The following is a 14,110-nucleotide window of genomic DNA, read 5'->3' on the forward strand; positions in this document are numbered from 1 at the left end:
AAAAGTTTCAAATTTGACTTTAGGTGTCTGGAAAAGTAGTTTGAGCAAAAAAATAGTGAGTTTTATCAAGCTAGTAAGATACACACTACTTCCATCTATCCACATGTACATTTAAGAACTACTTCTACCCATCACACTAAGGGAAAAACATCTCAGCTTTGAAAAGATGCTATGCATCATGAAAAACTGGATGATCAAAATGTCTATTTGAACTATGTCCAACATCCAACAGCAACCACTTAGCAAACAGAACTAGAAACATCACACACAGAACGTGCCAAAGGCACACAAGGAGGAAGTGAGGTGCCCAGCATTATATACATGTTCTTTCTCCAAGGTATTTCATTATACAGAAGATGCTGGCACAAGCTATGCCTATTTATCATATAACTGCAACCATGTTATTTGATCATTTTAAACTGTGTCAGCCTTTCAAAAAAGACTGTAAAGTTTAACTTCCAGCTGTAACAGCAGCAGTAAAACGGTGTTGTTAAAGGAGAGCTGAGAGTTGCACACATGCAGAAAGCTATACAAACGTGACCAGCTTGGACAGGTGACTTCTCCAAAGTTTTGATCTCAGATCATTACCACTTCTTAGTGGGACACATTCTGTTACATATTTAGAAGAACTAATTGGAAGAGAGCATCCAAATTTTCTTTTTGCATAAATCAAAACTCATAATCCTGGTAACATCTCAGTGAGAGAGAACTTACGGATATTAATTCTACTAGTTCTATGAAAGGTTAACTAAGATCCTGTGAAATTAGAAAGTAAATTCTTCTGACTTGTCTGTAAAAATACCCTGTAAAAAAATCAACCCATCCAACTAATACAAACTTCAGAGAATAGTTTAATAGTGATTACCTCACCTAGCAGATCATTTCTCTACATGAACACAAGTGTATACATTTCAATACATGACATTTGAAGAATACCAAATCATGTTTAAAAGCAATACTACTCCCAACAAGGATGTTCATGTAGTTTGAACGTTATTTGCAGCAAGGCTGAAGGCTGCACGGTGAAGCTGCACGACGACGTTCAAGAACTGTGTCAACTTGCTAATTGCAACTTAAGCAGCGCTCCTCTAAGAGGTGTTTGAAATGTGCAGGTCAGATCCTCTCTCTGTTTGAAGACTGACCTTAGAGGCCTTGAGGAAAAGAGGTCTATGTTTCCTTGGTATCATCTCTTCTGGAGAATCGTGCTACTGCTTGTTTCCACTGCTCACAGATTATCTGAGCATTGCGGAGTTGATACAACTGACAATTTTACTACTTGCCATAAGACTTAAATAGCAGGACTGCAACTGACAGACCTGTCAAAATAATTCTACTCCTCTGTGGCAAAGCTATGCCAAGGTAGAAGACACACTGCAGCTTTCCATCAACACATCCAATCTCAAGTGCAACACTGTCTTATAAAAACAGTGCTTCGAACAAGAACCAACTAGGAAAGGAACAGAAACATTAAGAGAATATCTTGAACTCCTTTTTAGTTGCAACTTCAAAATTTACTATCGTCAGAATTCTTTTTTATTTGTGCAATATGGAAATGCCTCCACTTTTTAACAGCATTTTGGAATGCACAAGCTATAATAATTGTTCAAAATTTACTTTATTAAGTAAACAAGGGATCTGCAAAGAAACTGAAAATCCCAGTATATCCATGTAATTAAAACCAGGATTCAAGAATAATTATGCTACTGAAACTATTCAAGCAGTTTAAAACAACATATTCAAAAGCAACTGATATAGACTGATGGCTTAGGCTTACTATTCCTTACAGAAAACTGTCCTTGAATATTTTTTTTTCCATTTAAAGCAATTTTTAAAACAGTCCTTGGTCGTAAAAACCCATCATTGCTTGAAGCTTGAATTACACTAGTGAAGAAGGCCTTACTCCTTTAGACTACTAGGATCCAGACTCTGAAATCTCCTGATATTTAAGCATTTAGAACAATATGTGATTTTAAGTGTTAAGTAAAATAGACTACAACACATATGTGTGTAAACATGCAAATTATTAACCTCTATGATTTCAAAGAATTAAAGCAATTAAAGTGTTCGAGCTGTATAATTAAAATAGGCAGTTATTTTTCCAGTTTTTCTCCCTCCTTTTTTTAAATTGGAAAAAGGTTGGCTTACCATCTGTTTGAGACTTGCTTAGGAAAATTGTGCTTGCTCTGGGATGATCAGATGGATTAGATTCCAAAGCTAAATCTGAAACAGAAAGGACAAAAAAAACAAGATACCTTTAACAGATGATGATGATTACCACAGCGATTCCCACCCAGGCTGAAAATGCTCAAGCACAGTGATGGAGACAAGATCAGAAACATATAGAATGGACCGTCTCTCTAAAGCAAAACCTTACTTTTGCCATGATAAATAAAAATCTGACATTTTCTCCTCTGAAAAAAAGAGCCTGTGGACTTATTCCTACTGCCATGAAGCTCTGAAGTAACTTAATAGTTTCCATCGAAACAGAAGTGACGGACATCTCAGAAAACAACATACATCTTCAAAAGTCACTATGCGCTCCTGAATATTAGGACAGCTGGATGTGAAGCCTGTGCTCAATAGAAAGCAGAAAGCTAGAACTTTGGCAAGAGCAAAATTTAAAAAGAAAAAAAAAAAAGACAGTGCTGATCTTTCACTCTATGCTTTAAGTACCCAGTACAGCAGGAAACAATCTCTGTGGTCTTAAAAAGCCTAAAAAGTAACTTTTACAGTGTTGGTAAGTATCAAAACATGGATCTTGCACTATTCTGTTCTTTTGGAATTTCACTTAAAGCCCTGTACAGCTAATATACAATTATTGAAGAACAAAATGATTGCTTTAATTCTTTGCCACAATCAACCAGTGATGACATTAGATGAGGATATATTACTCCCTTAGATTAAGATGGGAGGGATCACTAAAAAGTTTGTTGATGAAACTAAACATAATGATGAAATTTTGAGCTGCATTAGCTTTGACAGAAGAAACAGCTGTTCTGAGGAAGTCACACTACAGACACACTGACTTATGTGAACATATGAACAGAATAATCCAGTACTGTGATCCTGTACAACCTAGAAAGAGCAAATTCGCATCAATTTACATTTGTCATTCTGATCTTCCTGTGTGCTAACCATAAAGTATGCAAGCTCGGAAACTTGCACGTTAGCGTTCCACGGCGGTATGCCAGTGCAGTTGCCACCCCCTTAAAAACCAACGTCATCTAAGAATTGCCATCAATTTCTAACAAAAAAAGAAAAAAAATATCTGAAGGGCTTTTTATGCACTCAACCAACAGAACTCTGGTTAAATAGTAGCCAACACATGCACAAACTGTCTTGGTGCTGGAAGTCTTAACTACGTGAATGTTTTGTGCTACTGCACTTAACCCACTGCACAGCCACGGCCCTCATGCGTCAGCTAGTGAACGTCACTGCAAAAGCACGTATGTCCCCAAGACTGCTCATTCCAGATTCCCACTGGTACACATCGTTGGTATCCAGACCTGGCTGTTTTCCAAGTACTTGGCTTACAACACCACTGATCTTAGTCCAACAGTATTGCTCTGACACTGTCCAGGATGCAGACCATTGTAATTTTGATTCTCTACTGTGTAAGTAAGGTAGCCAACGTCTGTTTAGGAACACAAAGATTGTTCAACCAGGAATTTGCCCTCCCTCTCAAAAAAGGCCAGAGTCAGCTATGAAAGCAAACCATCTTGAGCAGTTTCTAAAAGCTAACTTACAAAACCAGTATTTCTGTTTTCACCTTACTGTGCTCAGTCATGGCACACAGTGAACAGATACCTGAATTTAATCATGTAGTTAAAATGTAAGAAGTCCTGGTTTAGAAGCCCTAGAATGGAATTTGCCTTACAGCTCATACCTGAAGTCCCACTAATACACACTCTGAAAAAGAAATTCAGCACACTATGCCATACTAGCACATTTTAGCTACCATTTGTAACATTCTCAACAAAATAATGTAACTGTTGTTTAAAACTTGCCCACAACGTTGACAAGTTTCTAACACTGACTTATCAAAATCACTTTTAAGAGACAGTATAGAGATCAACTCTAGTTTCTAATGCTTGCGCTCTAGTAAAAAACAAACAAAAAAACCCAACACAACCAAAAACAAACCACCAAACTTTGACACAGACCAAGGAATTCACTAATAATGGCAAATATTAAACAACTTTTTAGATTTGAGAGAAATTCAGAAATGAAAGTATTTTGCTAGTCTACCGAATAACTTAAGTATCATCAACAGGCAGAACACAACTGCAATATGCAGATTTAAAATACAGATTATTATTAGCAAGTTACGATGCAAACAGAGCAAACAACTCAGAATTTATTTATTTACAGTTCAGCAGCAACTTTTAGAATAAGTGGGTAAGTCAAGTTACAAAGGACCTCAGGAGGTCTCTAGTTCAACCTCTTGCTGAAAACAAGGTCAGCTATGAGGTAGAACGAGGTTGCTCAAGGCTTTATTCAGCTGAGTCTTGAAAACCTCCAATGAAGATCTACAGAGCCCAGATCACCTTTCCCACCAAGGGGGATAGGACTATGGGACTCACCATGGAATCGTAGGGAAGAGCATGTAGGACTGTACAAGGCTTCTGTTTAGGGGAAGGCAGCAAGGAAGGCTGGGGAGGAACAAGCATAGGAAATCAGGGAAAATGGCTACCAAATTCAGTAACTCCTAACACAGGACTTTGTGTTTCTCCTTGTTGAATTTCATAGGGCTCCTGTTGGCCCAATCCTCCAGCCTATCTAAGTCCCTCTGAACGAGCAGCCTGCAGCATATTGCCTGTTGCCCAACTGGGTGTCATCTGCAACTGGGGTGCACTCCATTGCCTCCTCCAGGTCACAGATAAATGTTAAACAGGACAGGTGCTTTTTTCCAGGGAAGAGATAGTACGGAATAACACCCATCCTCCCTCACCCCATAAAAAAATTACACTAACATCTTGACTTCCCTGAGGTTTTGATTTACTTTGAAACTATGTGACTTGTTAAAGCTTGCTTCTTACATTGTTTTTGCCTCTTCTTGTGCCATATCCATGCTTCTTACACGTTAGCAATCAGGTGTAAGGCTAACAGTACTACAAGAACTAAACACACGCAAATAAAACCAACTTTCATCCCAGACAAGAAGAGTCTAAGATCCGCAGGACTGCAGGATGTACCAAGAGACACAATATCGACACGGCCACACAAGTCAAACTTGCCCCCCTGAACCCAAGCAGACCCACACATTTGAGGAGAGGAACAGCAATGAAAGGAAAATAGACTTTAGTGGCTTCAGTTCCACAGCAGCTCTGTCAAACACAAAATGCTTTCTGCAGCGCAAAGTCAGGTGTATCATGGCACATACACAACCGGAGTTACAGCACTCACGATGTGCAAGACACATTGTGCAGCCCTCGGTACAAAACCCTACAAGAAGCAATCAAGACCAACTGTAGCCAGGCTTCTTATCCCAGAATAACGTGGCATTAGCAGAAACGTTACATCTGCTTTTGTCTTGCGAGAGACTGTAAAGAAAGAAAGGTGCATTTAGTAGGCCACCTCTCTGTGGCTTTACTCTTCCAAGCAGCCAGAGAATTTTAACGGTCCTTTCCGCACTGTTCTCCCTGGACAATGTTTTTTTCCAAGCAATGAAAAAATCAGTTATATGATTTGCTCTTCCTAAACTGCCAGTGTTGCTCATGAGAAACCAAAAAGCAACAGCAACACAGCTGATGAAGGAAGTATAAGGCAAGAGGCAGATAAGGACACGAGAAGAGGCAAAATGTAATGGGAAACACAGCAAAAGAAAAGCCAGAGGAAGAGATTAACCTGTCTGCAAACAATCTGACTCACAACCAAGTGTATCTCCTAATAGTTCATCCCAGTAGCATTTAGAAGTCCAAAATCAAGATATCTAGCTCTGAAAATAAGGGTAAGTTGATTAGGGGCTACATCAGAAGATGTATGACAGAAAGCTCAAGCTTCACAGAAAGTTAACAGAAAAAGAAAGAAGCATGGTATGCCACAGGAGGAACAGAAATAATGGGAATTAAAATATACAGAAACAGGAATGAGAGAAGCAACGGGATGATACAAAAAGCAAGAAAACAACTCCAAAACATTTTTATTCTAGAGGCTATCAACTCAACAGAAGTCAAAACACATTTTCTATTAGACACTCACACTTAGTGATAAAGAGGTGAGAAGGGAAAATTCCCACCAGAAATTAAGTCTGTGGTACCAACACATAACGTTGCTACGCTACAATGGCCCTGCACCTCTCTCTGCATATTTAAAATAGCTTTCCCCCTTATTTCTCTGCATCTCTCTGTGCTATTTACTCACGTGGTACTACCAAGCTTATCAGATCAACCCTGTCCCCAAGCGGAGCACTGAGAAGCCTGAACTTGCTTCGGTCTCTCACCATTTTCGTTTTAAAGAATCCCTTGCAGCTTGCTTGCCCTTCAGACAATCTCAGCTACCTCTGCTGCTGCTGTGCACTCCCATGTGCTGGTGAGAGCATACGGCCCTCCACAGGGCAGATCACATTGCTTTTAAAAGCAAACCTCTGCCCCTAGCTCAAGATCTTATGTCATTTCCTCAACACAAAATCCACACTGAGACTTACTTTTACTCATCTATGCCATATAAGAATATGTGTGGATCTTAGGAATTTATAATGCTAGCTACTTCCCTACTGGTTTACACACCTCCACAGGTGATTTCTAAGTATTAACACATTTTACACACTACACCGTGCTACATGTATTTATCTCATGAATAAAGGTAACATTTTGATATAGCATATATTTAAAGCATTAAATCATAAAATCATCTCTCTGCTGTAAATCAAGTTTGTTCCCTTGCTCTGTGGATTACTGGCTTTGATTAATGTTTGAGCTTCCTTCATATTTCATTACCTTACGGCATGAAAGATGAGAGTTACTTAACACTCCCAATAAGGATTTAAAAATTCAAACAAATTAGACAAACAAATTTAAACTTCATATAAAATTATTTACCCTTTAAATTAGGTTATTCTATTCCTATTCCCCAAAACTTTCCTAAAAGTTACAATTCTGGTTTCTAAAGTCAGTCTTCTTTGTTTACTCCTCACCAGCAACACCAAACGCACCATGGAACCCAGCACAAGTAGGTTGTTTTTTCCATTTGCCACCTTCTTTTGTGTCCTCAGTTACACACAGGTTAGTCTATCCTTTAAACACTCCACGGTGGCTTCTTCCTCAGATTTGCACAGAATGAAAGCACTTTGATCTCCTGATTATTCATCTTCAACAGAACACATCTCTTCCATAATGGGATAGACACAAAAGATACAAAACTTGCTGTTTTCACAACTAATACAAGCAAATTTGAATACATAAAGGACTGGATCTGTTGCATAATGAAGTGCTTTTAAACACATCCAGTTCTCAGGAAGGAACTCTGTCTTAAGGGAGAATCTTGGTGAAAACAGTCTCAACCAACACTAGCATATGCATAGGTCCCTTAAAAACACTCTTAACTGTGTTTCCCAAAAGAAATCCTGCTTTATTTAAAAAGGAAAATAATTAAAAACAACCCACACAGTGGCCTTTGTTCACATAAAGACAGAATCGAGTAGGTTGGAAGAGACCTCTTGAGATCCCCTAAGTCCAACTCCCTGCTCAAGCAGGGTCAGCTCAAGCAGGCACAGCAGGACTGCATCCGTCAGGTTGTATCTCCACAGACTTCACAACCTCTCTGGGCAACCTGTGCCAGTGTCTGACCACCCTCATTGTTAAAAGATTATTTCTAAAGATCGTGACTTCACACAATACACGCAGAAGGATGTTGTAAAGCTATTGAAAACCTGTCAGTCGTTCCTTACGGCACTACTACGAGTACAGCAATCACTACCAATACCCAGCACATACGTAAGTGCACTGTGATATTTTAGAAGGCTGCATAAATTACTTCAATATACAACAAGATCTCTTAATCAAGAAGGAATTTTTTGCTTTTTTATAGCACGCACCTGAGTTGGGCTGGTTCAACAAGAAATTGACACAGTAAACATTTCAAATTTGCTTTCTAAACTCTTCTGATTTCAGTAGCAAAAGTGTAGACCATTTATTAAACACTTTGGGATAGCCAGGGTTCAAGTTTTCTATTAATTTCTGCGGTTTAAAAAAATAAAAAATAAAAAATCAGTGCAGCATTAGTGCTTTGCACTTCTTAAACTGCAGGAGGATCCACACCACTATCATTGGCCTCCACAGCAAACCTCAACACAACCCTATTGCACTCAGTTCACAGCTCCTGTTGAGGAACCATGATTAAGAGATCTATTCCACCACGATACCTAGCCTTTCTGGGACTGGAAAAAGTCGAGTAGGCTTCCATGTGTTTCATGATGGGTTATAATCACGTCTACACATTTTAGCTAGGCAGAACAGCAGGATGTCAGGAGTGCCCCAAATTCTACGGTGGAGGCAGGACCAGTTAAGACGGAGAAAAAACTAGATGTCTCTAGGATTCTATGTTGGAACTAGAAGGAAAACAGTAGTTCACAAGCTAGATCTTGAAAGTAACATTTTGTTAGAGATGTGTTTCAGTACTGCATCTAAGGTAGGACTATTTAACAAGAGGAGAAAGAATCTGTTCCATGCTGTTCACTTTTCATTCCCCACATAGACCTTCACATGTAACACAATTCACTACCACGAGAAGCTAAAGCAGAACTCTAGAACTCTGCAGCTCTAACTTTTTGATTGATAAGCCAAAATAAAAATTTCTAACTGTACACATTAAAGACCAAACGAATGTTACACTCCTAGATCCATGCTGATAACTGCAAGTGTAAGAGAAGCTTTCCCCATAACAACTCTTCACATACTCTCTGCCTTACTTCTCACAAGACATGGTTCAGAAAGAAAAACTGGCAAGTACCATTCCAGTCTTATCTAGTGTCTGCAGGTAACCAAAATAAGATGCACTGTACTGCGTGCTAGGTGCATATGCCACTTGATGGACTGGCATACGTTAAGGTTTTTCTCCTCTTCCAATTGCTTACGTTAATGTAAACTTCAAATGAAGTTTGGGCTTTTATAAAAGTTAACAGTTTCATCAAGTTTTGTGCCATTTTAGACACAAGCTCAAACACAGTTACTCTTTACAGTGGCTTTGTGGATTCTCATCTTACCTGCAGTTTGTTCTCTAAAAGTAAAATAACTATCTGCATAACAAAACATGTTCAACAGTTTTACAGAAAAGCTTTTTTTTTTTCATTTTTGAGAGAAACTGGCATTCAACAGTTTATTATCAGAGTTGATGACAAGCCAGTGTTACTTTTCACACTGGAAAAACCTCAACAACTATGTTTGATTACTGCAAGGACTTAAGACCCTTTCAGAACTCCAAACAGAAGCAAAGTTGTGCTATAAACACACAGCTCAAACACTGCAGAACACTGCCTGGCTGACAGTGGGATTTCTGTGTAAGATGATGAGGTAACCCTGATATTTGCATCACCTGCAAGTAAGATCTTCAGTTTTATTCATCTGGCTTTACTATACATTTAAATTAATAGCACCAAGCTTTTTAAGCCAGTTGCGTCTTTCTTTGTCCCTCCAAGTGGAAACATTCAGAGTTTTCTTCTGCAAACATGATTTTTCTAGTGAGTGAAATAAAAGCGCACATTCAAACTCTAGCTGTAATAAATTAAAACCAAATAGATTTAGAAACGTCAAGATTAGCTTCCTGGCAAGGATCTACAGATCCAGGGCTCTTAATGTTTGGTAGCATTTTCCTCCTGCCTCCTACAGTAACTTCTTTCTATATGTGGTAGAAACATTGTTAGAAACCTTAATTTAATGTGCAATGTGAATTTGGGAGGAGTAGGGTTTTGTGTTTTGTTGGCTGGCGCAAGAGTTTATTCCCCTGCTGGTCAGCTTTTCAGTATGACCTCACCACACTGATTGCACTTGAGAGAACAGATACTTCCAGCCACAAAACTTTTGTTCCTCTACAACATCTACCCTCACAGGAGGAAAAAGAGCAAAGCAAGCCAGAAAAGGAAAGGATCTTAGAGATAAGTTACACGGAAACCGTAGTAAAAAAAAAAGTCAAGATGAAAATGAATTCTGTTTCCTCAATTCCGTAAGTTTCATCAAAATCCTCAAGTTAGTCATATATTTTATAAAACAGAATCATTTAGGTTGGAAAAGATCTTTAAGACCATTGAGTCCAACCTTAAACCTAACACTGTCAAGTCCCGCTAAACCATGTCCCTAAGTGCCACATCTACACATCTTTTAAATACCTCCATAGACGGTGTCGCAAGCACTTCCCTGGGTAGCCTGTTCCAATGCTTGACAATTTCCTTTCAATATTTCCCATTTTATGAAAATCTGTTAGAATAGCTGAAGAAACACTCTAACAAACCGAATCAACTACTCTTAAAAATCTAAGGCTTACATAAACTTGTGCACTGCAGAAGTCTCTAAGATTTAGTGAAGAGAGAAAAGGACAGAGGATTCCTTAGCTGTCAGCAGTACCCAAGCATAAGAACAGAAATGCAGATACTATACTACGTCGATGATTTCCAACTCCCAAATTTGTAGATCATCATTGTTTCTGATCAACTTACGGAATCAGTCATTTCCACTACAGGCACTTTACAGATAATTTCGTAAAGTCCATGACATTAGGCATCTTAAGTCAACAACATGGAAGGTGTTTCAGGCTTGTTGAGAGTCACTTCTTTTGCATTTGTCAAGATCACATACTATTTGTGACTGCTACAAATATGTTGGTAATTAATTCCTAGTCAGATATAGGAAAGAGATGTTGAGAGATCTGGGCAAAGAAGCGTGAGCATAAGTTAAGTGAAAAACTTGACAAATACAAGGCAAAAAGGAGAGGGAACACCAGAACAGGGACCATAGCATTAGTTCATTTTCACCCTCAACTTCATACTTGTCTAACTAGACAACGGGTATGTGTCAGCCTATGCAGCTACAGATCTTCAAACAGAAAGGCAGAAAAAAACAACACGAGATGGTTAAGCCTTTCCTCTGCTGAAAACTGCTGGCATCAAAAAGCTGACTCCTTGCATGAAAGTGTTCATCTTTTTTTTTTTTTATCTAACTTATCTAACGTTTTAACCAGGGTTTTTTAAAAAAAAAAAAACAAAAACACCAGGAAAAAAACCCCTCTACCCACATGCCTGAAGTGAGCTGACATTATATAAGAGAAGAACAAATGAACAGCATTCAGTCCTTCTGCAAGGAGGTTTACAAACAACCTGTTGGTGAAATCAGATCACAGACAATCAATATATTCAAGTATCTGTTCATCTTCAACACTGTTCAGTAACTCTGGCATGTAGGCAACATTTGAGGAAACAAAATCCAAACACCACCCCCATCCCCCAAGCCCCCAGTAATCAGCACAGCCCAAACTAAGATCAAAGAGCTGCTATTTCTAAAACTAGAGAGGAAAGTCTTTTCGGTCAATACAAACTGGACTGTCGCTTGCAAGCTGAAAGCAGGAACACTTAATGTGCAGCTGAACAGTCAACTAGCAGCTTCAGGTTCATTTTAGATTTCGATATTTAACATTAAGTATGAACCTATTTGGAAGAAATTATCATTTTCAAAGTTATGTTTATTCCCGTTTACTTAATACAACTTAGCTTAGCATATCAAACCACAAATGCAGGCTTATTTCTCATTCTGAAAAAGCATGCACCCACTGAACAGGTTATGGCTCAGGATCTTGAGAACAATAAAATACAAAGTCATCCTTCAAATTCCCTCTTAGGAGTGGATCCGGCAATCCCTTCCCATTTGAATTAACTTTTTTTGAAACATTACATTCCCAGTTTCACAGTGTGTTTTATCTCCATACCACTTACCACTCCTTTTTGTCTTACATAAATACTACTTCATAACCTCCCCATTTTAAAAATGTGGGATTTTTCTTGCTTAATTCTGATCTGATACAGACAATCTAAGCAGTGCTGACTGGAAAGCAGTACCTGTTAAGTAGCATGCTGGAGAAGCTACAGAATAATCCTCATTTAAGAGCATAGACCTGTGAGGACCACACTGCACTTGCTACAAAAAAGCAAGACAAAACAATACAAAACCAGAAGTCCAAAGCTCTGCTGTTAACTTCTGCATTCCTGATATGACCAAAACACGTAATTTTAGCAAAACAAGTGCAAAAATATTAAGACAGCTTAAGAATAACAAACAACTTAAAGACAGAAATTTAAGGAATGAAGCACCTCCATCACATTTGGATGCTAGCTTTCTGATATATTTAGCTGTGCTCTTAGAAACTCCTAGAACTGAGCAGCATGGAACAAAAATAGCCAAGATGGTCTTCACTTTTTTCCCCTGTAGTTTTCTCTCTTTTTTTCCCCTGCCAAAGCATTCAAGAAAAGGTCAGTTAGCAGGTTCCCAGCCTTCTGTTATTGACAAAACTGGCATCTTAGCTAACCTATTATATTATACATTAAAAGATTATAGGAGTAATATTTATCCCTCAAATTAAACTGCTGGACTACTTACCACTATAGCAACAAGCTAACGCTCTGTAGTAGTCAACAGCAAAGAAACATGAAGGCTGCTTGCATGGTTTGGGTATGCTGACAGCTTTTATATCCTAGAGCTAAGAGGGATAAGCATAGCTATCTGGTATTTGCAAGTGCTGAGTTTACAGATTTATTACTTTCATAGAAGGTCTTAAATTAAAGATAGCAGTATCACTTAAAATTTCATTATACTGTCTGTTTCATAACACTCAATTTCAGACTTCACAAATTATGCTTTGCATTTTAAGTTAACTGCTTCAATCCTGCCCTGGTAGCGCTTTGTAACATTCAAATGAACTCACAAAGTTTTACATCTAATATTGACAATTCAGAATTGTATTTTCATAAAGATATCAAACTGATACTTTTTGCAGCCCTGAACAGTTGTATCAATCAGAAAACCGTGGACAAACAGCATCTATCATTTGTAGCAGATCTACTTCTGAGGCCAGGCAATAGTGAACCACATACCACTTGTAAAAGTGATCTTTAAAATAATCTAAAACATAGACTACTTATGCTGTTCTAATTTTAGGATTACCTCCTGCCTCAAGACTAAAGTTTCCAAAGTAAAATTTGCGATAGACAGCTACTATACACTTTTATTAATGGCTGCAAATTCAAAAGATTAAGTACTTCCATACTTCGAGGCCATTTCTGACATCTGGATGAATTCACAATTAAGCCTAGTTACTTGGCACTGCTGACAAGATCACATACTAAAGAGTGAAACAGATACAACCCTTATTCCTGAGATTTATTTAGCTTAGGCATTTTTGCTTGGCTTATTAGAACCTTTAGAGAGTTTAGCTCCTCCTCCCTTAATGAGTATGGGAGAACTGAGAGACTTCTGTAATATCTTCCTGCGAAAATAAAGTTTTATTTCTCCTAGATGGCAAATATAATTTCTCCTACTGCCGTACTGCACAGTTGTCTCAAAGGAGATCCAAGGGGCTGACTGTTCCATCTCGTTTCTGTAACAGCTGCACCATATGGTGCTGTGCAGAACCATGCGAGTTTAATAATTCCATTACTGAAGGTTTCCTCACACTCTTCTGCAGCCAGTTTCTCTCCGATCGCCAAAATTTTTTCCCTAAGTTCAAGACGAGTGCATAGGGCCAGTGATAATTGTTACTGTATGCATTAAAGATGTCTGACAGGCTATCTTTTTTCAAATGAATATATTTCATATAGTGTGGTTGTAACTATGAAAAGGAATGGCGAGACGCTTGCCAATTAAAAAACTAAGTTTTGAATACCATAAGCTATTACACTGTGCTGTATGCTTACAGTATCATGTGGACCGACAGGAGCACCCCTAACCTGTTACACGTTGTCTCGCTAACTCACTGCAGCCACGCACCCACAAGCTCTTCCTAGGCATGTCTGAAAAGGAGGTGCATTACAGAGCAAGCCTGTGTGACACCAGTGCTCCAGGTATAACTGGAAGGAATCTGAACAGCAAACACGTACTTTCCTGTGAGCTCAAGGAAAGCAAATTTGGAACGC

General features: G+C 38.5%; 1 protein-coding gene across 3 annotated transcripts in view; it reads right to left on the minus strand.

The window, feature by feature from the left end:
* Nucleotides 1-14,110, minus strand: part of CCNYL1 (cyclin Y like 1) — a 33,932-nt gene that overhangs the window by 18,753 nt on the left and 1,069 nt on the right. For all 3 annotated transcript variants that reach the window (XM_086615331.1, XM_086615332.1, XM_086615329.1), the window contains one exon: nt 2,146-2,220. In XM_086615331.1, coding sequence (XP_086471457.1) covers nt 2,146-2,220 — 75 coding nt within the window. The remainder of the gene's footprint in view (nt 1-2,145; nt 2,221-14,110) is intronic.

This window comes from Tauraco erythrolophus, chromosome 8, assembly GCF_009769465.1.
Source record: "Tauraco erythrolophus isolate bTauEry1 chromosome 8, bTauEry1.pri, whole genome shotgun sequence".
NCBI classification, from domain to species: Eukaryota; Metazoa; Chordata; class Aves; order Musophagiformes; family Musophagidae; genus Tauraco; species Tauraco erythrolophus.